General features: G+C 31.8%; 1 protein-coding gene across 1 annotated transcript in view; it reads left to right on the top strand.

The window, feature by feature from the left end:
* LOC115874400 (rap1 GTPase-activating protein 1) overlaps positions 1 to 23,505 on the top strand; it is a 409,062-nt gene that overhangs the window by 70,822 nt on the left and 314,735 nt on the right. The window contains exon 2 of the mRNA XM_030889567.1: positions 8,574 to 8,781. Coding sequence (XP_030745427.1) covers positions 8,574 to 8,781 — 208 coding nt within the window. The remainder of the gene's footprint in view (positions 1 to 8,573; positions 8,782 to 23,505) is intronic.

Genomic DNA, 23,505 nt, shown 5'->3' with positions numbered 1-23,505 from the left:
GGGGGTATCCATTTAAAATAAGAAAGTTACTGTTAACTTCCGGCATTTCCAGAAGTGCCGCCATATTGAAAATATTTTTGATCGATAGATATATTTTGAAACAATGATGTGGAAAAAATCTCAGATATAGTTATTCTAGTTCTCTATAAACTTCTAATACAAGCTTAGCCTGGGAGACCCTGTATACCCAATATGGACAACTAAATAATCCAAACAACCCAACTTTGCTTTAACGATAAACCGTCTTTATTCGCAAAATCAACTGCCGGACAGGGCCGACCCTTGTCCCTTCCCTATTTACTTTGCGGAATCAATGCTTTTCGTCAAAGATAATGTGTTTGCCGATTTCCACCCTTCGTCATATATAAAATGCGCTACAACTTATTTAGCGTGGTTTATGTGCGATGCGAATGGGGGCCAATAATAGAAGTCTAGGATTTTCGAGGCAATTTTGCGAACTATATCACATAAATGAAAGTTTTGTAAGCTGTTCGAATTTCATTTACGCCCTAAACAATACATGTCATGCAACGATAACGTGTCTGATGGTTTATTGAATTTCTATTGGACGTAATTTCTCTGAGTTCAAACATGATTGAATTAATTTTCTTGTTTCTTATGTTGAATCATTTCCAAACACTACAAAAAAAAACATTTGTTACTAATCAAAAAGGAATTCATACCAATATACTCATGGACATACAGGGTGGTTCTTATAAATGTATGTCCTAAAATGCTTAGTTTCGGACATACAGGGTGTAGAAGTTTCATTTTTATTTCAATTTTTTCCAAATAATTTATAAAGTAACATAAATATTTGGATGAAAATTGGTTACTGGGAGTTTTTTGACATGAGACAGTTGATTTTGATGTCAATATGATTCCTATTTCTGGGGGCACCACCTACATGTATTTTAACTGTTTTGAAGAGTAATAACTTTTCGTCCGTACGTGTATAAAACTACTGAGTGAAAAAATATACTATCATGACTTTTTATTTAAAAATTGCTACGAGTAACCGTTCTAAAGATATTTAAAATGAAAATAGTCACTACATGTAATTACTGACAAAAAAAAATAAAGAGTCAAAAATTGAATTAAAAAAAATCGATCTCAGTAAAATCGATTTTTTCGCTTGCGATTTTTCTTGTATCGATTCGCGATCTTCCAAAACCATCGATTCCTTTACAGAATCGTACATCCCTACACCCCATTTAATTTTGGTATCTTCCCAGAACAGAAAAAGAACTGTCCATGTCGACACATGCGCACAAATTCGATCCCGGCGATACCAATTCGACAATTTACAACGTTCTAGAACGGTACAAATTTGAGTGTTGGAACGAAGCTAATGTACCGTATGATCGAATAAAAACGGCGTCAGCGATGGCTATGAAATGAAGATCGCTGTCATTTTATATGTAAATTTATATAGGAGATGCCATCGTCATTTCCAAGCCAACTGGACGCCGTTTTTATTCGATCATACGGTATTTATTTCCAGATTTATTTCGGTTAAATAAAAATTCAAACAGTCAAATATTGAGTTATTATATTTCAATCAATTTTATCCAATTGTAATAGGTTATTATCTTTTGGCTTGACCAAATAGCAAATATTGCAGGTCATCCATTTCAATCAAATCTCCGAGAGGCGGAAGATCGCCAACGATGGAAGATCAAAATCACCAACTGCACATAGCCATAATGTCACGATTCTTCAGACATGAAGAGACGACGAAGAAGAACATTATCTTTTATTATTTAGCACAGAAATAGTCGGTAACTTTTTAACATTATGCTTCATATAAAAGTGTGTCTTTATTCTTCTTCTTTACGTGCCGTCTCTTACGTGGAGGTTGGCGATCACATTGGCAAAATCTTCACGATTCTCGGCTTTCCTTATAAGTTGTTCAAAAGTTAGGTGAGTCCAATTTCTGATGTTTCTCGACCAAGATAATTTCTTCCTGTCGAGACCTCTTTTTCCTTTTTTTTTTCTTTCCTCCAATTTTACCCTTAACTATTAATTGTAAGACGTGGTATTTTTAAATGAAAAACAAAAAATCCGGCGACGACAGTTTTTAGAAGGGCCAATTAGCTATCTTTTAGTAAAAAAAAGCAACTTTCTAGAGCAAGTCGTTACTTCAGTAGAGATGACACAGATAAACATTAGCATTTTATATATGTAGATTTTTTGTTAGTTATTCAGTGTTTATTGATTTTGTGTGGATCAAAATGGATCTAAGGATAAAATGGATCTAAAGGTCAGAGTGGATCTATGGATCAAGGCTTTTTTCAAGAAATGAATCCACCACAATGTTATACATCAATTATAGTTTTAATTAGAAAATTCCTTCATTCTTTTATATGTCTTCAATAATCTACAAAAACAAATGCAAACTATCGGGTATTTTACCCTACAAACCTTATTAATTGAGTTATTCGGAACAAAATATGCATAAGCAGAATAATGTAATTATTGTTTTATGCATCTTAAATGCATGAACCAGTCACGTTTAAACAATTTCCCATTTTAGCTCGCGCTAATGATCGTACTCGCACTAGTAAACAGCTAGTTTTCACGAGCATAAGCGTCAGAAACTGGCAATCCGTGACACGACATGACATTCCATGACTTACTCAACCCCAAATCTACCATAATTCACCGCATTTGATGGCTTGATGAGATATTAGGCTTATTTCATGCCTAAAACAACTGGTTTGTGCGGGAGAATTAATTAATTTTAAAACACCGTAAACATATGGCACGCGACATGCCTTCGAGTGTAAAGAGACGTTATATCTATTTAATGATAATAAAGTATTTTTTATACCGGGTGTTTTTCGAAAGTGGCTCAACTCTATAACTTTTTTTTGGCGGAAAAACCGAGATTTGGTATGTCAGTATATAACATAAATGAGGATTGATTGAGGTATTTATGTATGTAGTTAGTTTTTCTGTTCTTTCCTGGAAATAACTACAACTTTTGACAGAGTGGGTGGTTGCCGGAGAAAGTGTTGCCAGAACTACGGATTAATCCGTAGATTTACGGATTTTGGGTACAGTACGTTAATAATTATGGAGTCTCTATCATTAAACAATTTAATATAATATTATAAAAGTAAAGTAAAGATTTCAGTTAACGTCTCCTTTTTGATGCCAGGGCTAATCTGGACGGGGCCTACTTTGTTTACGCGGAATCCGAACCGCGGTCCTCGGCCATATCATGGTCAATGGCCTACCGACTTGGCAAGTGTCTAAATCAACTCTTACTCACGAGATATATGATCTCATTCGTCCACGAACCGGCGTGAATGAGCAGTGTGTGTCAATAGATTTTACACTTTTACCTTTATTGGACAACAGCACGATACAGAGTTTCGAACCGGTCACCCGTCCATCCACTAGTATCGCCTTACGTCGCTTAACTTCGGTGTTCTAATGAGAACCGGTGTTTCGACGTAGCTGGGCCGTTGCCTATAATATTATATGATTAAACTAAGAACGGCGTCAGAGTTGACTTGGAAATGAAGATCGCTGTTATTTCATATATAAAATATTATCGTAAATGTCAATACTCGTCATTTCCAAGCCAACTAAACGACTTTTTTCGATCATATGAAATATTCAGTAAAAGAATTTTTATTTTTGTTGTTTATTCTATATTTAACACGAATAAATTTCAATACATAAACGCGGATTTTTTATCCAAATATATTTTCGTAAAACCTAGTACAGATATAACACATTTTAATATGGCAACACTGTCGCTTTCAGTTCCACACCGTCTTCGATATGTCTTCGCTGGCTGAATTAGAGAAAATGAGTGTTTTGTGCGTTGGTAGCAGAATGAGTAGAGGCTCCACCGTACGGCACTTGAGACGTAAGGGGAAATCGAATCAGCCTTTTTACGAATTTGCCCATTAGGTTGCGCATCTTCCCAATTCTTTCAATCAACGATAATAGTTAAATTCTATAGATATTATAGAAATAAACATATATTTTCATATAATAGTAAATCAATTTTATTATCTAAGAGCGATGGTTAACATGTCGGTAATTTGATTGTGCATGTTAATAACAATTTAATTGTGATCTTAATTAGGAAAAAATACAGTCATAAGAACCAGAAAGTATATAATTTGATATCTCTGAGAAGTACATTGTTAAAAAAATTTTCTCTCTCTTTCTTTTTTCTATTCATTGCGAGCACATGTAACATGAGTTGATAATGAATAAAATGAACAACGGAACCTGATCCTGTACTGTCTGTAATAACCAACATTAATTTTGCATTAGGGCTGGAAAGGTTTCATTAAAGTTAACCTTTTCTTTCTGTCTTATGCCACTGTTTTTTTAATTGATATATGTCTGTAAATTTGAGGGATTATTGAGTATCTATTAATAATTATATTTAAAAACTTTTAAAATACAAAAATTTATATAAAATATGTTTTCCGAAAAAAATATAAAAATGCTATATTTTTCTCTATAACTCCTTGTACATTTAAAAAAATACTTAACAATAAAATTTTATTCTGCTTCACTAATATATTACAACCTTCTTAAGGCCAACTGGTAGTAAGCGCCATTAAAAAATGAAGAAGAGTTTGGGTCAAGTAAGGAGGTCTAGCGCTTGACCTCACCTCGCCAAAATTATCATTGTTTGACATTCCCCAGCCGTCTTTGACGCCGTTTTTTATATATAATATAATTCGTACATAAATTGTGAATTAATTTGTCGTAATTTACCCTCTGCCGTTATGGTTTATGATGAAATAATACCTGCCCTTGTTACATCGGTTATACTGGTTGCGTCTCAAAAGTGGCTTACCACTATAACTTTTTTTCAGATAAAAAAGCGAGATTTGGTATGTTAGTATATGACATAAATTGGAATTGATTGACGTATTCAATTGTTTTTGATCATTTCCTGTTTCACCGGAAATGACTACAACTTGTGGTTTTTAAATGACATCCTCGGTATTTTTTACTTTATTCGATAGAAAATGACATCAATAGAATGATATACATATGTCAACTTTTGACATTCTCACTTAATGCAAAATCGTATTTTACCTTTCAATCTAGAGTGCCATAAAAACACTAATTATTAGTCAAGGAGCCTTTTAAAAATAGATTTGATCCTCAAATGTTTTTAATATCTTGTCTTGGCTGGTTAAAAGACGCCCTAATCGTATTTTTAATTATATCTCAATTTTTTAAAATGGAACGAGAATGTTTACGAGAAATCATTAGCATATTTTGAAAAAACATTTTTTACGAATAATTCGATACCACACACTTGATATTTCGAGTCAAATTTTCGTTATGAACCGCCTTTATAATTTTAAATAAAACCTTCCTAAGGAAGGAGCATAATGCTATCCATGTATTCATGCATGGTGGGCGGAAAAGCCACCATAAAAGCTCTCTAGGGTGGGGATCCTTGACAGTTCTGTTTGACGATTCATTTGACACATTTGAATTTGATTTGAAATTTTGTGGATTTGTCAGTCTTTACGGAGCTGTGCACATGTTATTTATTATTTATTCTACTACTTGATAGTTGTATAAAAGGTAGTAAGTCTAGATGAGTATTGGCAGAACTTAATTAACAGTGACACTATCGCGATTTGTCGAAAAAAGACTCTAAAATAGTTGGTTGTGTAGCGTGCATGAATCTTGGCAAAAATTGAGTGAAATAATGTAACAACTTTTCGCTAGTAGTGACTATATAATATACATACGTGTAGTAAACCGTCATTGCTTAATTCACTTAAATTATTAATATTTTTTTCTTGCATTTTTTAGCTTTTATTTATTACTTGTCAAAGATTAGATGTCAAGAATTTAGATACGTTAATTTGACTTGCTTCAGTAGCGTATCGGATGTTTGTGTTAATAAATATACTTATTATAACTTTTTTTTATTAAATTATAACTACCAACATTTATTCACAACGTAAAATAAAACAACAAATTATTGAGTCTACCCCACGTCTACCCTACATCATAGTTTTACATTTTTTAAATAAAATTAGAACGACACTGATAAACCGGAATTTAAGTCGGCCATATTTGAGGCCCATCGCGGTGTACCTAAGATTTTTGATATGCTCCTTCCTTAGTCTTCTTATTCAAAGAATAAAACATATGCGAAAACGTCAAAAGTTGACATATGATAGGTATGTCATTCTATTCAAAGTATTACTTTCTATCAAATAAAATAAAAAAATACCGAGGGTGCCGTTTAAAAATCAAAAGTTGTAGTAATTTCCGGTGAAACATGAAGTGACCGAAAAATACGTCAATCAATCCTAATTTATGTCATATACTAACATACCAAATCTTATTTTTTTTTAAATGAAAACATAAAAAAGTTATAGGGGTGAGCCACTTTTGAGACGCACCCGGTATTCACGTCACATCTCCAGTTGTGCTAAAATATACCGGATGTATACTACATAGGTATCCTGAATTCGACTGGGACACTAGTTATATGATCAGAAATTTTAAAACATTTATGTTTAAATACTTCAATGTAACAGATCTTAATTATAATCTAATAGTAAACACCCTTCTCATTCAGAAAGATCACGACCCGAAAAAAGGGCATTTTAAACCTCAGCCCCTCTTTTTTACTAATTAAATTCTATTTGTCGGTGCTAGATAATGCGCCATAGCCGTGCGGTGTCGTATTACGGTTTGGCTGACAAAACATCTGCTTCTGCCTTAAAAAACCCGATTACACTACACAATCTGCCCCTAATGAATGAAGCTATTTGTCCCGATGCCGATTAGAATGCCAGATCAATGATCCGGTTGATTTCGAACTAGTAATTTTCGAGTAAATTGAACATAATCGCCGAGTTTCGTTTTTTCGGGCTTGCTTGGTGTGTTATTTAAGGCTTTGAAATGTGTTAATCCGGGCGAAGGTTCTATTCCTTTTTTGTTTGGTGTTAGATTTTCTGCATCTGGTTCAAAATACGGTATTATCTTTAGATAATACCAAATAAACGGAAAAATCTAATGATCATACCAAATAAACTTTTAATGACGTGTTTAAGCTTGACCGGCAGCGTTGCTGACTTTTACATATTTTCTTTTTTTCCATAGCAACTGTTAAAATTACCTTATATCTATCAAAAATAGTAGATAAAATAGTACTTTAACCGCAAGGGTAGATTAAATGATACTTTAACAGCGAGGATATGTTAAAAACTATTTCTTCTCGCACGTTTTTTAATTGCTTCCATGAAAATTTTTGTATTCCCTTTCATAAGTTATTCGAGATTTAAATGGAAGTAGTTCGGATTTGGCGTTTGTCGCCTCAGCCTGAATATCTGATGGTAATTTACTTATTTCGTTTTGAGCCATTTCTGGCTCCAACTCAATCAGCAATCGACACGAAAGAGAATTAAAAAATATTGACTCAAAACTGACAACTAAAGAGACAGCTTTATTTATTTGTCAAATTACATAGAAACCAACGCCAAACCAGCACAATATTTTTTCTACTTCTAATAAATTCCTTGAGATAATAATTTCTGAATATGTTTGAAAACGTAACGGACATAAAGGGTCATTTCTACCAATTTTCCGCTCAAAATATTCTAATAAGGTTGCGATGAGTTTTTTTGCAACGGCTGTTAAGTTGCTTCGGCTTCTTGTACACTTTGCACTAAAATCGCTTCTAAGAAAAATACTTTTTGACTGCAAGGTCTGCTAGAAAAAAAAATAAGTTTATGGTATCACAACACAATTAACTTAAGCCAAAAACACGATACAAAACTAAAGGGTCAAAACGAATTAAAATGTCAGGAAATAAATAAATAAATGTCGCAACTTCACATTTTTTACAGCAGAGCTACCACCTGAATTGCAAGCGGGAAATTTGAATGCCAGTTAGTCAGCCGGGTCAGCCCGGTGCCGAATATGTTCATGGTTGGCAACAATGAATTTAATAATCGCGGCATCGATGACGTAACTAACTTTATATTTGGTAATCGCTTATCGAAGTCAATGGAATATTTTTTGCCAGTGTATTCTGTATATTTGTTATAGAACTGTGATTTTCTTCAATTAAAATATAAGAAAGAGCAAAATTTAGATGTGAAACACGAAAATTATTATCTATGGGGAAATTAAAATAACTTTCGTTGCACATCATAATACGACCACCAGCAAACTCCATAAGAGGACGCATGGTCTCATTGATGACGTGCAACGAAAGTTGTTTTAATTTCCCATATACTTCCTTGTTTATTAAAATAGACACAGACTGTATAATATACTTTTGAAATTTATGTAACAAAACTTTCCTTAACTAATAATACAGGGCTCTCATTTAAAAAAGAACTAAACACTGGTAATTAGTTCAAAAATGAAGCAACTTAATAGCTAAACTAAGCCATTGGATATTGCATAAAAACGCTAAATTATATGATATCTTCAGTGTGTGCCATGGAATTTTGCGATCTAGCAACACGCTTTTTTATTTTATATTGTTTGTACCAATCTTTATCTAATGAAATAAGGCCAAATTATAAGACGTATTATTTTTGTTTCAGAAGGCAACATCAGTCCACGGCCTCCGCTACCGGAGGTACCACCACGTGGCACGGCGCCAGTTTGGGTTCGGTACCGCCAACCTCTCCATCATGCGACACCCCCGAGCGACTTAAAGGCGCCACTTGTGACCTGTTCGAGCTTTTGGAAAAAGCCCAAAGGTCCAGAATTGACGATCAGAGATGTATGCTGCCGGCGTATTTTAACCAGGTATTTCATTTTTCATAAAAGTCAACCGCAATTTTTTTTTAACGCAGTGATAATTTCTTATTTATACTCGTAGGTTTTATGCTGCGTAGTAGGTTTTTCTCTTGTTCTCTCACAGCCATGACAATCACATATTCTTATACAGAATAGAACGCTTTACAAAAAAGGTCTCTTACAATTTTTCGATAAACCTACTCCTTCAAAAGTTATTCACGGTTAAAGTTAACTACTCGGTAAATTCCTAAATCTTTTTGACAAAATTATGATTATTTTTGAAAAATTTAATCTATTATTTGAAAAAAAAAGCAATTTTCATGATACCATGATGAATAATTTTGAATCATGAAAAACAAATGCATGACAGAAAAACTATTTAAAATATTGAAATTCAACTATTCGAGAACACTTTACTTTTTTAAAACAGATACGTCTACAAGAAACCGTTGACGTTCTGTTAACAGTTAAAAATTACATTTTTAACTTGATATTTAAACTTCAAAATTAACAATTACTACCTGATAACAATTACTTAATAAGGTAAAACCAAAAAGCCCCAAACTTTCTGTATGATTATTTTTAAATTTTACGTATGTTATGTTTTTTTATCTTGTTGTATCTATTGTTCTTTAAAATCAAAGAAGCGATTGCAGTGCAGTGCAGTGGCGAAATACCCATAAAGGATTTTTTTATACTTATAAATGGTTTAAACTTCATTAGACTTGAAGATTTCTTAATTCCCAACCTTAACACAATCAGAATTATATATTTTTACAGTAATAGATTAAATCTTTCAAAAATAATCATAATTTTGTCAAAAAAGTTGAAGAATTTAGGAATTTACCGAGTGGTTAACTTTAACTGTGAATAACTTTTGAAGGAGTAGATTTATCGAAAAATTGTAAGAGACCTTTTTTGTAAAGCGTTCAATTCTGTATAAGAATATGTAATTGTCATGGCGACAACAACGAGAGAATTGATTGAGTTGATTGAAGAGAGTTGATCGAGAGAAAAAAAATTATTTGCAAAAAGTGCCAAATTCCTATGTAATTTAAATGGGAAATGAACCGGCTTTGGGGCAAGGTTCATTCTGAATATTAAGGGTTTACAATGGTCTGTTATTTTTTTTAGACAATAAACAAAAAAATTATAGGGCGTTGCGTCGTGAGAGAAATGATGAACTTTGTAAATAACGCGATTTAAGAGGCTTAGAAATTGTAAATGTGGAATGTCATGATTTGGAGAAAATATAGACTTTAATAGGCAAGAGTATTAAAATTGTGCAGAATAAAACACATATGTATATTTTAGCAAACCTATTTTTAGAAATATGAAAGAGAACCATTTCTATACATCGGAACAAAAAAGTATGCAGACCATAGATGCAGACCTACCAATCAATGTAGTGCTTTAATAAATTTAAATCACAGTATTTCGTGTAATTATGTTTTTGAAACAGATTTAAGTACTTAATAAAAGTATTGTACATTATTGAATTTATTGGAAAGCGAAGGCGTTTTGAAAGCGAACATTTTCTTGTTACTTAAGACCTCGTCTGAAGATCGAACCATTAATCACAAGAATATAAACATTTTTTGTTGAGATATTTTTTTTAATTTCTTTCAGGGACAATAGATTTTTTCTTGATTTTTTTTGAACAGGCGGCCAATGTCCGAAAGAAACAGTGTCGCCCATTGTCATATTTTGCATTACAGGACTATATTGAATAATAATAAGAAGAAAAAGTGGGTCACCTCGACATATTGCTGTATAATTCTTGTACTAAAGATTATTTTTTTATTATAAAGCATAAATTGTCTTACAAAAGGTTGAAAATTGTTTTAACGCGGCTTCTTCAAAGGAAAGTTGTAAAAAATATTTTTCTGAAAATATAGTTTTTTTGAAGTGAAACTTCCTTACGCGTGCTGGGAGTAAAAATTCAAAACCGCGATACACGAGCTAGTGGTATCGATGGAAAAAGTGGTTAGCCAATGAGGAAGTTGAGGTGGGTCTTTGGAGCGTCCTAACTCGGACCCTATGTGAGCTAGGGGGCTAAAACTAGGAATGCAGATGGGGCTCGAATATACAGGGTTGTTCACCACATACGACACGGAGTATTGTAGCTAAACGATTAGATTTTTACAAATTGTAAGTTTTGGGTTCGTTGAAGGACTATTAGAGCTACAATTTAAAAATATTTTTACAATATACAGAGTGTCCCAAATAAGTAAAAAATATTATAGTTGTATTTTTTTAAATGGAACGCCCTGTATATTATTCTATTTTTGGATTCTACGATTAAAATAAAGATAAATTTGATTAAGGTTTATCACACTTAAGCCTTACCGTTTTTGAAATATTTTCAATTTTATGAAATTGCAGTAAAAATGTTGAGGCTTCATTTCTCCAAGGGTATCAAAGTTTTTAATACTAAATATTTACTGAAGATTATTTATTGAGCAGATATTATGTAGCAATAATAAAATTTTTACTACGTTATACAGAGTGTCCAAAAATTTATATTAAATAATTACTAGCTTTAAATGACAATAACTTGTTTAATTTAAATGGAACACCCTATATATTTTAGAAGAATTAGATGTACAATTTAATTGTCTATCAAAATATATTGTACCATTTTTTACCTATCTCTTCAAGTTTTCGTAGAAAATGCATTTTCTTATAATTTAGACCTCATTTATCACTATACCTATGGAATATTGACATTTCAGTTTTTTTTAAAGCAACATGTATGTACAAAATATACAGGTGGTAAATATTGCAAGCCTATTGGTATAAAAAAAACTATTTACATTTTTGTAAAAGAGTATACCAATTATAATATACCACCATTATTTCCCCCCAAAAATTAGTTACTAACATACTTTTAAATTGTTTTAATTAATAAAGTATTCTAAATAAATGTGGATTTGGCTCAGAAATCAATATAATAATAAGTTTTGAAAATGAACGTCTCTGTTTTTATAAATTAGCATTCGTCAAAAAATGAAATAAAATTTATAAAGTGTTACTTTTTACCACAGTGTCTCATACACACAAAATTCAGTTTTTCAGTTTTGGAGCAATTATTATTAATCAACGTAAACAATCAATTAATGTAGTTTGAATACCGGGATCATATTAATTGGTCCTCTTTAACAAAAAATATTTAAACTGCTTTTATTTAATTTTTTAACGAAATAAGCGAACTATATCGATAATATTAGTGTCTGTACTCTTTGAAAATTTGTTACATCTTTTAAAATAATCTAAAATGAAGAGATGGGTCAAAAACGGTATAATACAATTTGATAGACAATTAAATTGTGCATATGATTCACGTAAAATATACAGGGTGTTCCATTTAAATTAAACAAGTTATTGCCGTTTAAAGCTAATAATTATTTAATATAAATTTTTGGACACTCTGTATAAGGTAGTACAATTTTTATTATTGCAACACAATATCTGATCAATAAATAATCTTCAGTAAATATTTAGTATTAAAAACTTTGATACCCTTGGAGAAATGAAGCCTTAAAATATTTACTGCAATTTCATAAAATTGTGAATATTTCAAAAACGGTAAGGTTTAAGTGTGATAAACCTTAATCAAATTTATCTTAATTTTAATCGTAGAATCTAAAAATAGAATAATGTACAGGGTGTTCCATTTAAAAAAATACAACTATAATATTTTTTACTTATTTGGGACACTCTGTATATTGTAAACATATTTTTAAATTGTAGCTCTAATAGTTCTTCAACGAACCCAAAACTTAAATTTGTAAAAATCTAATCGTTTAGCTACAATACTCCGTGTCGTATGTGGTGAACAACCCTGTATATTTTTTTACAGCTACTTACTAAACGAGTCGTTTACACTATAATCACACCTTGATACATGCTTTTAAACTTTTTTACGCCTAAAGAAATTCAGAACCTCGCAATTAGTGAAATAAATTAGTGGTTTCAATTAGTGTACAAATAATTATAAAACTTTTCCACCAACTATAGTTCAAAATTTACGAGAAATGTCATTTTGGCCTTTGATTATCTTCCGCCAAGAGAAATTGTGGTTAGAAATCAAAAGTTGATTGTTTTATAAGCTAAATATTAGCGATATTAGGCTTTTTCTATGGATACAACTGTCTAACGCAAGCTATTGCTAGGATATTCTATTAATTTTAATTGTGTTTTTTAAACATTGTGAATGATCGTAAACTAAGTAGTGTAAAATGTAATTGAAACCACTAATATAATCCACCAATTGCGAGGTTCTGAATGAGGCTTTAAGCCTAACCTAACCTCGCAATTAGTGGAACAAATTAGTGGATGCAATTAGCGTAGAAGTTATTCTACTAATTTGAATGTAAACAGTCAGAACGTCAAAATTAGTGGTAGGAATTTTCAATTAGTGGAAAAAGTTACCAAACTTTGAACTTTTTTACTAATTATACTTCAATATTTGCAAGAAATGTCATTTTGGCATTTGATTATCATCCGTCAAGAGAAAACGTGGTTAGAAATCAGAAGTTTATTGTTTTTTAAGCTAAATATTAGGCTTTCTCTGTGGATACAACTGATTACCGCAAGCTGTTGCTAGGATATTCTATTAATCTTAATTGTGTTTTAGACATTGTGAATGATCGTAAACTAGTATAAAGTGTAACTGAAACCACTAATTTAAACCAACCAAATTTAACCAAATGCGAGGTTCTGAGTTCTGAATGAAGCTTAAATTTTTCAGACATTCTGGCAATGTATTAAACATTCTTAAGGCGGTATTTTGCAACCCCTAAGTAAGTAGTAAGTGATAGTAATTCTAATTTGATTTGTTAGTAACATATTTTTGTTTCTTGTAGGATAGTTGTGATCACCCAATAATAATTATTAAACATATATCCATGCATACTTCTTAAAAAAGAATAAAACTTCAAATATATACAAATCCGGCAACGTCAAAAAATTATTGTCGGTAAAAATGTGTTTACAAGTATCATTTATTGTCATTTACAATTAATCATAATATAGTTCTTCGATATTTGAATAGCAAAATAATGTTTCAATAAGTATAAAACAATTTATCTCTATCGCGATTTGTTATACTGTTCAACAAGTATTATTGCGATTTCGTTTTACAAATTGTATATTTCTACAGACTCGTTTAACGCCTACATTTCGACAAAATTAAAGCTGGATTTTTTTACTCTTTTTTGTTTAACAGGGAGTTTATGTAGTTTAGCACTTAACACATTATCTGTTTCTTTTATGGAATAGAGAAACATTCATCATTTGGATAGATTTAAAAAAATAGCATATATGAATAGCATATGAATATAAAATAATTAATCTCTCACGAACTTTAGGCACTCACCAAAATTTATTCCAATTTATTTTTAGAGATACATGTTTTATAAAGTTTTTCTAACCCCAAAAGTGTCACTTTACAATTTTCTTTTTTGTTTAACAACCTAAAATGTTCATTCCAGAAATACGTGCAAACGTAAGGGTCGACTGGAAATAGAATGCTTAAATATACATTCTAGTCCTCCAGTTTATAATTCAGAAGTTTGGAATTGCGTAGCTTTTTTTCTGCTGGAGTTTCCACAAAAACGTAGGGGGGAAAACACAGGAAAGAAGAGTTTTGCGAGGGTCGTTAAGAACAAAAAATGTTTCAGACGTTCATTACGATTTTTTTTCGGATTTATTTTTCACCTCTTTTGCTGTTTCGTTTTTTGTTACGACGTAATTATAATTTGATGATGTTGATTTTGGAAATCGAAAAAAAAAAGAATATTTAATATCTGACAAATTTCAAGTACTTATTTTAGCAGTTGATAATATATTCAAGGTAGCAGTTCAGCTAATATACCTACTCATTTTTATTCATTGGTTGATTTTTAGGATGTATAATTTAATTATATTTAATATTCAGTTTCTAAAAAAATATATTTTCCAATGAAAATTACAATAAAGGGAGTCAAAAAAGTAAAAAGTTAATAAAATAAGTAAATTTTTGTTTGTCATATTCATTCTTTTTTTCAGAGTGAGAATAAATTGGTAACCAATAACCGATATAAACCGATAATTGAAATAATTGGTATATCAGTGTTTAAGGTACTCAACATGTTTGAAAATAATAATTTTGGCGAAATAAAACACTAATTCACCACAATACAGCAAAACATTTTGCACTGAACGTGCGTTTCGCCAGCCATGTGAGCATTATCACCAGATGATTAAAACTGCTAAAAAAATTTTAATCATCTGCTGATGCTGCTAACATGCTTAGCGAAACGCGCGTCCAGTGCAAGAGTAAAGTCTTTTGATGTATTGTGGTGAATTAGTGTTTTATTTTGCTGTTACACCAAAGGTTCGAACAAGCAACTGTAATAGTAATTTTGACTTTCTCAAATTAAGAATTTATCATCAAGGGCCCGTATGAATAAAAAGAAAGCAAATGCTCATGAGTATGAGCAAATGCTCCAAGCAAGAGCTTATAGTAACAGGTCGGAGTATAGGCATCTACTCGAGAAAAAAATGTTAAGGGGCGGCAAATTTTTTTTAGCCTGGGGCGGCAACTTCGTTAAGATATGAATAATGATTGGCTTATACTCAAGAGCATTTGCTTCAATAAAATGAGTATTTGCACCTGCTCATTCCTGTCGAAACTATTAAGTTGACCAAAACACCTTTCAATTATAACCCTTTCTTTCTTAAACAGTCTGTTGTTAGCTCTTTCTAATGCGTTATTAGGGTTTCTAAACGGAGTCATTAGCCACGGTTCTAAGCCATAACCATCATCACCCAGTAGTACTGCACCAGGAAACTGTTGCATAGTTACACGTATATCGCAGTTCCTCCAAATTCTTGCGTCGTGTACAGTTACACTGAGTTACATGTTGTCACATTTAAAGTCGCCAATCCCTTTCTGTTGATGTACCTATTCATCACCGTGTTGATTCGGTTTCAAAATCTGAACGTGCGTGCAATGAATCACTCCAATAGCACTTGGAAACTGAAATTTTTCTTGCCACGCTTGCTGTGCTTCGTTTATTTTGGGTTGGATTGACGGAAATTTGATCCATAAATGGGACTTTTCAACTATTTTGTTCATTACAAATGAAATTGTTTTTGAAACAGTCGACTGATTGATTCCCAATTCTTCTGCTACAGCTGCTACACCCATCTGAAATCCAGGATTGGCCATATATCGCAAGAAAACCTTCATTTTATGATTTGAAGAAAGAGCGGCTCCTCTTGTTTCAAGATTTTCTCCCAAAAAGTACGTTGCTATCCAATTTACATTTTCTTCTTGAAATCTGTAAAGAGATTTAAAATCTCGCCAATTAGCTTCCCTTCGCACTTTCTATTGCTTCTGTGCACGTAAATTCACGAATTCTACCATTTTATGAGATTGATTGCAAGGTGCATCTCCTACTAATGAGATGCAAAAATTTTGGAGCATATGCTCAACTAAGTAAGCAAAGCATACATTTTATTCATAACAAGTTGAGCAAATACTTAAACGTGAGTAGATGCTCATGCTTCATCTAATACAAGTTTGAGCATAACCTTTTACTTACATTTTTATTCATATACTATAGAGCATATACTTCAAGTTTTGCAAGTAGAAGGTTTTGCTCATTTTTATTCATACGGGCCAAGGTGTCAAATACACATGGAAGGAACCAATCTTCTCCTATAATACTAATTGCCCGATATGTATTTAATATCTTTCTAGGAGTATTTTTGGGATAAGAAATATTCGCGATTGTTATATTTTAAAGTGTCACCCTGTATATGAATCTAGTTAAAATTTAATTCGAATTAAGACATTTTAAAACACTCACCCAGAGTATCTTTTGACTGAGACCTACTTTATTAGATTTTTTAGTCTCTCCTATTTGAGATACCCCATATTTCTTTAATAATAACCTCTACATTACGGAATTTTGTGAGCCTGCAGCCTGCCTTAAACTGCTATTTTTCAAATCTGTTTTTTAATTTTATCGTCAATTCGTTTTGTGAATGTTTTTTAATTTTAATTTTATTGTCAATGAATGTTTTTTAATTTCATTGTCAATTCGTAAAAGCCCTCTTTTAAGAGATATACAAGAGCATACTATACCTATAATTCGAAATTCCGTGCTAGCAAAAAGCCAACGTTACTTTTTGTCTGTGGAATTTCCGTGGTATTTCCTTGGAGAACGTTCTGGAAATGTATTTTCCATTAAGGAGAAACTTATGGGCCACACACACGCAGTACTTATATGAAATTCCTCTGCCCTTTAGAACGGTATAGGTAAAAGGGGAGTACGTGACGTGAAAGATTATCTCACAGGTGTATGTGGGATGCAATGGGAATTTTCCGGATGAAAAAATGATATTTTATTTAAGTATTGCGTTTTACAACTTATTTTACGATCAAACCTATTTTTCCAAGGCTTCTTGATTAAAAATTAATATGTTTTAACATTGACATTTTTAACATGGCTCTCTAGATTGAAATTTAAAATACAATTTTTTAAGCGATAATGTCAAAAATTGACATGATATGTCAATTATAAAAAAAAATTCATGGAATAAAGTAAAAATACACCGAAGGTACCATTTAAAAATCAAAAGTTATAGTCATTTTCGGCGAAACAGGAAATGACCAAAAACAAATTAATACGCCAGCTAATCTTAATTTATGTCATATACTAACATACCAAATCTCGTTTTTTCAGCTGAAAAACTAAAAAAGTTATTGGGGTGAGCCACTTTTGAGATGCACCCGGTATATTTCAAGTATCTGTATTTCACTGTAAATTACAATTAATATAGTTTGGTCTAATTTAATTGTACACGTAAAAGCAAGACAGAAGATCGAACATCTTGGGCTCCATTAGAGTCTTGTAGATTTCTCTAGGGCCGGCGCCAGATGTTAAACCCTTCACCAAACTAACTTGTTAAGGGTGCCATTTACAACTATTGATTAACCGTCGGTTATAAGTTTAACTTCCCGTTTAATGAAATTGGTGTTACATCCCTCTTATTTGCGCTATCTATTTCGGCTGGCCCCAAGGAGAAACACAGTATATGCATTTTTTTTATACAAATATATAAATAAATATGTAAATAATAATAATAATAATAATAAGAAGAAAAGAGAAAATCACAAAATATGAAGCACTGGCACAAGAACTAAAAGCGATATACGATTTGAGCAAGACTTTTATATTACCAATAATACTTACCTGTAACGGCCTAGTAGACGTAAACCTTGTTCAAAGCCTTAAAAAACTCCAACTTCACAACCCGGAAAGAATCATCTCTACCATGCAGAAGTCCACAATTCTTTCTACCTGTTCTATCGTTCGCACTGTGTTGAACCGCGATTAGGTCGTTGATAAGAATTATCCCGACTTAGTCGCTAAAACCGGCTTTAAGCTGTGAAAAAAAAAAAAAAATTATTCTAATTTGTGTACATAGATTAGATACAACCAAAAGAATTATAAAACACAATAAAAAAAATATAAAGAAAATAAAAATATACAAAATTACAAAAAGACTGGAAATACAGCATAACTGATCAAGTTCCAGCCTTGTTTAATGCATTAACATGTAAATAGCAATAATATAAAAAAAAAAGAAAATATAAAAAAGAAATACAGGGTTTGCTTAACAAATTAAAAATTTAAAAAGGAAAAAGAAGAAACTTAAAAATAGAAATTATATGTAAAATTGTTTAGGAAAACACTAAAAGGAAAGAAACGCTGCTCAAGTATAATTTAACATTGTTGATCTAGAAGGTGTCGCTTTAAATGCGATTTAAAACTATGAACTGGCAGGTCTCTAAAACATTTATCGATGCCATTATACAGTTTATAGATATTGTACGTAAAAGATCTTTGGAATAATCAAAAGTAAAAGTAAAAGATCTTTGGAAATATCATTTTTAACATATATGTATATTCTTCGTCATTATCTATCTATTGCAATCGTAAAAATTTAGATTTACAGCAAAATAACGAAGCTACAGACTAAGAAAACCTTAAATGTGATCGATATACATATACAGGGTGAGTTTCCTACGATGTTCTCTATGGGTATCTAGGAAACTATTGGACATAGAAAATCGGTTAAATGGGGAAAGAATTGCAGTTTTGTGGGGTCATAAACATGCGTCTTTCAGATTTTTGAAAAAGTTCATGGGTTGCTAGATATTTCGAAAAAAACAAATTTCGGCTATTTCAAAAATTGTCCCTAATTCCATTATAATCTATTTCAGACAAAAAGGTTTCAGATAAAAGTTGTAGATAATAACATTCTTAATGAGATTGTGTTTTCCGTTTTTTTTTCTAAAGCCTGTCATTTTTGACATATGACACAAATATATGTTTTTTTAAATGGAAGCCATAGTTGGCCATGACTTCATAAAAAGCGCCATTTTTTAAGCTTTTCAAAGATATACACAATAACATGTTTTCTTTTTTAAATTACCGAGTTATAGCCAATTTTTGTCTTTTTTGACTAATTTCACTTAGTTGGTATGGTATTCTTACTCTATTATTAATTATAACATGTAAAAAGACAGAATATTTTATTAAAAGGTTCTTTAAAATATACATTAAACAAATTAAACTAATACTAATATCTAAAAAAACTACATACACTTTAAGTTATTTTAATAAATGTTCAAAAAATCCCCCATTGTTTTGAATACACAAAATACATCTTTTTAAAATTGAGTTACACGCTTTTCTCACAGAACGGCGATCGATATAATTAAATTCGTCCCGTACGGCCTCTTCGAGCGCCTCTCTTGATGCATATGTCCTCTTGTAAACCTTATTTTTAACAGTACCCCATAAAATATTTTTGTTTGGATTTGACAGTTCTGATAACAACGACAATTGAACTTTTTTCGATGGCTAACTAAGTGAAATTAGTCAAAAAATATAAAAATTGGCTATAACTCAGTAATTCAAAAAAGAAAACATGTTATTGCGTATATCTCTGAAAAGCTTAAAAAATGGCGCTTTTTATGAAGTCATGGCCAACTATGTTTTCATTTAAAAAAACATATGTTTGTGTCATATGTCAAAAATGACAGGCTTTAGAAAAAAACGGAAAACACAGTCTCATTAAGGATGTTATTATCTACAACTTTTATCTGAAACCTTTTTGTCTAAAATAGATTATAATGGAATTAGAGACAATTTTTGAAATAGCCGAAATTTGTTTTTTTCGAAATATCTAGTAACCCATGAACTTTTTCAAAGATCTGAAAGGCGCATGTTTATGACCCTACAAAACTGCAATTCTTTCCCCATTTAACCGACTTTCTATCTCCAATAGTTTCCGAGATACCCATAGAGAACATCGTAGGAAACTCACCCTGTATAACTAAGCAACTTTTACTCTTAATTTCTCACAAAAACATTTTTATCATATACTGTGTTTTTCCTTGGGACAGCCGATTACTTGCAATCATTTCATGCAATCTTGAGAAATTTTATTTCAATGTCAAAAATTTGTTTTGTGTAAATTGATTTGTTTGAAGTTTTGTATTGTCAAAATTAAATGTCTTAGTGTCAGGTTACCCTTTGTTTAAATCACCACAATACACCAAAACAATTTTACTTTTCCACTGGACGCGTGTTTCGCTTTACCATGTTAGCATCATCAGCAGATGATCAAGACTCAGTCTTGTTGTATTGTGGTGATTTAGTGTTTTATTTTTCTGTGTAACACCAAAAGTTCCAACCCCCAACTGTAACCCTTTGTTTAATGAAAATTATATTATTATTAAATTGATAATATATGTATATTGTGATTTTGGTTCATCCTCTATCAAATCACTATTTTGAGTCATCAAATCGAAATTTTTTTTTATGAAAATTACCTACAATTTAAAAAAAACAGTCTGAGAGTTGACTGTTTTTTTGTAGTTCTTGCGCACTAATTCATTCCCACATATAATGCTTTTTCTCCTTCATGGGTGGGGTTAATTTCTTAAAAATTAACACCACCGTCACGCCACTGATGGAGCGAAATGACAGAAAGACAGACGAAACTCAACCGTGTTGTCATATTTATGTACCCATCTCTTTTTAACTCTCATAAAAGTGTCAAACCATGTATGATTCTAAAAAATTGAGTTTTATGAATGGAGTGTTCTGTCTACCTATATTTAGATGTCTTTGTCTTTTACACAAATTTAGATATAAATTAAGATTAAAGGCGGATTCTTACGACTCGTTTACTTGACAAACATTTGTAATTGGTATACAGGGCATCTATACAGAATTTCTAAGTTATTTATCATATTTATCATAGACCTTTCCTTTAAAATATTTTAGTTAACTTTTGTTTTTTGGGTTAAAATTAAAACTAATTAATTTTTATTGACATTTTGCCAATATCTAGTTTAAATATACTACTAGATGTATTAAAAATAAAGATACAGGATGGCATCATGATAGTATAAGAAGTTTTGTCCGTCCAATAAACACAGCCTTTAGCCGACAAAAAATGGCTGTGCTAATGTTGCTATATCCTTTGTATTCATAAACATAAAATTATTTATTAATACAAGGCTTTTTTAATAAGTTCTTCATCGTGGATAAAATAAAGTATGCCCGAATGTTCTTCAACAGGAGTTATTCGTTTTTTCAAACCTGCTACTTGAAGCATATTAAAATGTTTAATAAATTCATAGTCACTAGGTTCGTTAATATCTTTTTCTCTTGCATGCTTAGGTTTTGCTATGACTTCATTATATTGCAAAAATGAAAAACAAGCACTATTACATTCTTGCGAGTGCCTGGTTTACTTTAATTTTTCACAGAAAATTTCTTCCATAGGAAAAATACCGCATAGCAGTTTTTACAACGATAACAAAACATAACCACAAAAAATAAAGCGAATTTACGCCAGATGTCTGTCAACGTTTAACCCAATTTAAAGTTATCCTTATATTGCCTATTATTCAACTGATTCTTATTTATCCTTATATTTTACAACATATGACAACCGTGCTAACTGAATCTTTCAAACTCATTGCTATCGTCCAAGGAATGCTAGCATTCACTAGTAAAAGTTGGTTTCAAAAATTGCTGTTGAACTTTTACTGGCGTAGAACTTAGCAAATCAGTGAATGGGGTGAGCTTTTACTAGTAATTGTTAACAATCACTGATTTCCAACTTTTACTGTAACATATATTTAATCTGAGGAAAAGACATCTATTATTTTAAACGTTCAGCTAAGTAGCCACTTAGCTTATACCCCTTAATTCTAAACTTTCTACTACTTAAATAATAAAACAAATACCGTATAATCGAAAAATTGGTAGTAAGCGCCATTAAAAAATAAAATGACGTCTAGGGCTTGACCCCGCCAAAATTATCATCGATTGTCATTCCCCAGCGGTCTTTGACGCCGTTTTTTTTGTGATCGTATGGTTTTTTAACGAATAGAAGTGATTTTCCTACAAGTTTGCAGAAGCAAAATAGCATTCTGTAAGTTTCAGAAAAATGACAATATAAAAATCATAAATATTAAATTTAAGAAAATATTGGTACTGCTATTTCTCCAATGTGCTTTTTAGCACCCTGTAGGTTAAATCGACATATTTATTAGTCAATGTTTCGGATAAGCCGTACGCATATACACAGAACAACTTTTAAATCACGTTTAAACGGCGCATCTTCGGTTAATTCGTAGCACATGGCTCCGGAGCGATACAAAGGGCTTTACTTTCGCACACACACATACATAGCCAGGGAAAAGATGGTCTCTGGAGATGCCCAGAGATTTAAGGCCCCGTTCACAAAGGCGGCCTTTATGTGCGCACACTTTCTTAAACGGATGTACGTATGTATATTCACGGATTCACGGGTATAAATTCAACGGGATTTGGTACTGCGAGAGGAAGTACCACGTAAGTGACTTTTTCTTGTTTTATCGTAAAAGACTGGGACGATTTATCTTAAACTGTTAATAATATAGTTACAACCGAAAGGGTAAATTTAGAATAACTTTTTATTTTTATGAACTTTACTGCATTGGTTTTGTTTAGAAAAGTTTTTAAAGTGTAATTAGTACTCCGTTAATGATGGTTTGATTGAAAATCGTATCATTCTTCTAGATAAAAAATAGACTCTTTAAAATTTTGTTTTCCGAATTCGGTTCTCTAGTCCCTGACCACTAAATCTGGTGGTAATTTGGCCAAATATTGGTATACGATTCCCGATTTTGAAATGTATCCTGTTATTTTATCTTTGTACATAGTAGAGTGATTTGAAGCGTATCCTTTCTTACAATGTTTTATCAGCAAAGCAACAAAAGCTCTCTTGATATGCATAAGACTGCTGGACAGAAGACTGGACTCCCCTAATATTTTGCGCTGGATGTATACGATGATAGTAAGACCCATGATTACTTATTGAGCAGTTGCTTGGTACACAAAACTAGAGCAACGTACAGCAAGGCAAGTGCAAAGTGCAGAGATTGGCATGCATCTGTATCACAGGAGCCATGAGAATATGCCCAACAGCAGCAATGGAGGTCATTCTAGACCTAACACCACTGCACATTGTCGTCCTTAGATATGCCAGTGCGACAATGATTCGAATGATTATTGACGGAAACAGTACTGGAAGAATAATTGTTAGATCAGTGGCTTGGAACACCCTCAAAAGGAAAATTCCACCCCTACAACTTCCAGTGGATGAGAT

This window comes from Sitophilus oryzae, unplaced genomic scaffold (assembly GCF_002938485.1).
Source record: "Sitophilus oryzae breed Bouriz unplaced genomic scaffold, Soryzae_2.0 scaffold_1274_pilon_pilon, whole genome shotgun sequence".
NCBI lineage: Eukaryota > Metazoa > Arthropoda > Insecta > Coleoptera > Curculionidae > Sitophilus > Sitophilus oryzae.
The sequence above is the reverse complement of the archived record's forward strand: the minus strand, read 5'-3'. Positions and strand labels throughout refer to the sequence as shown.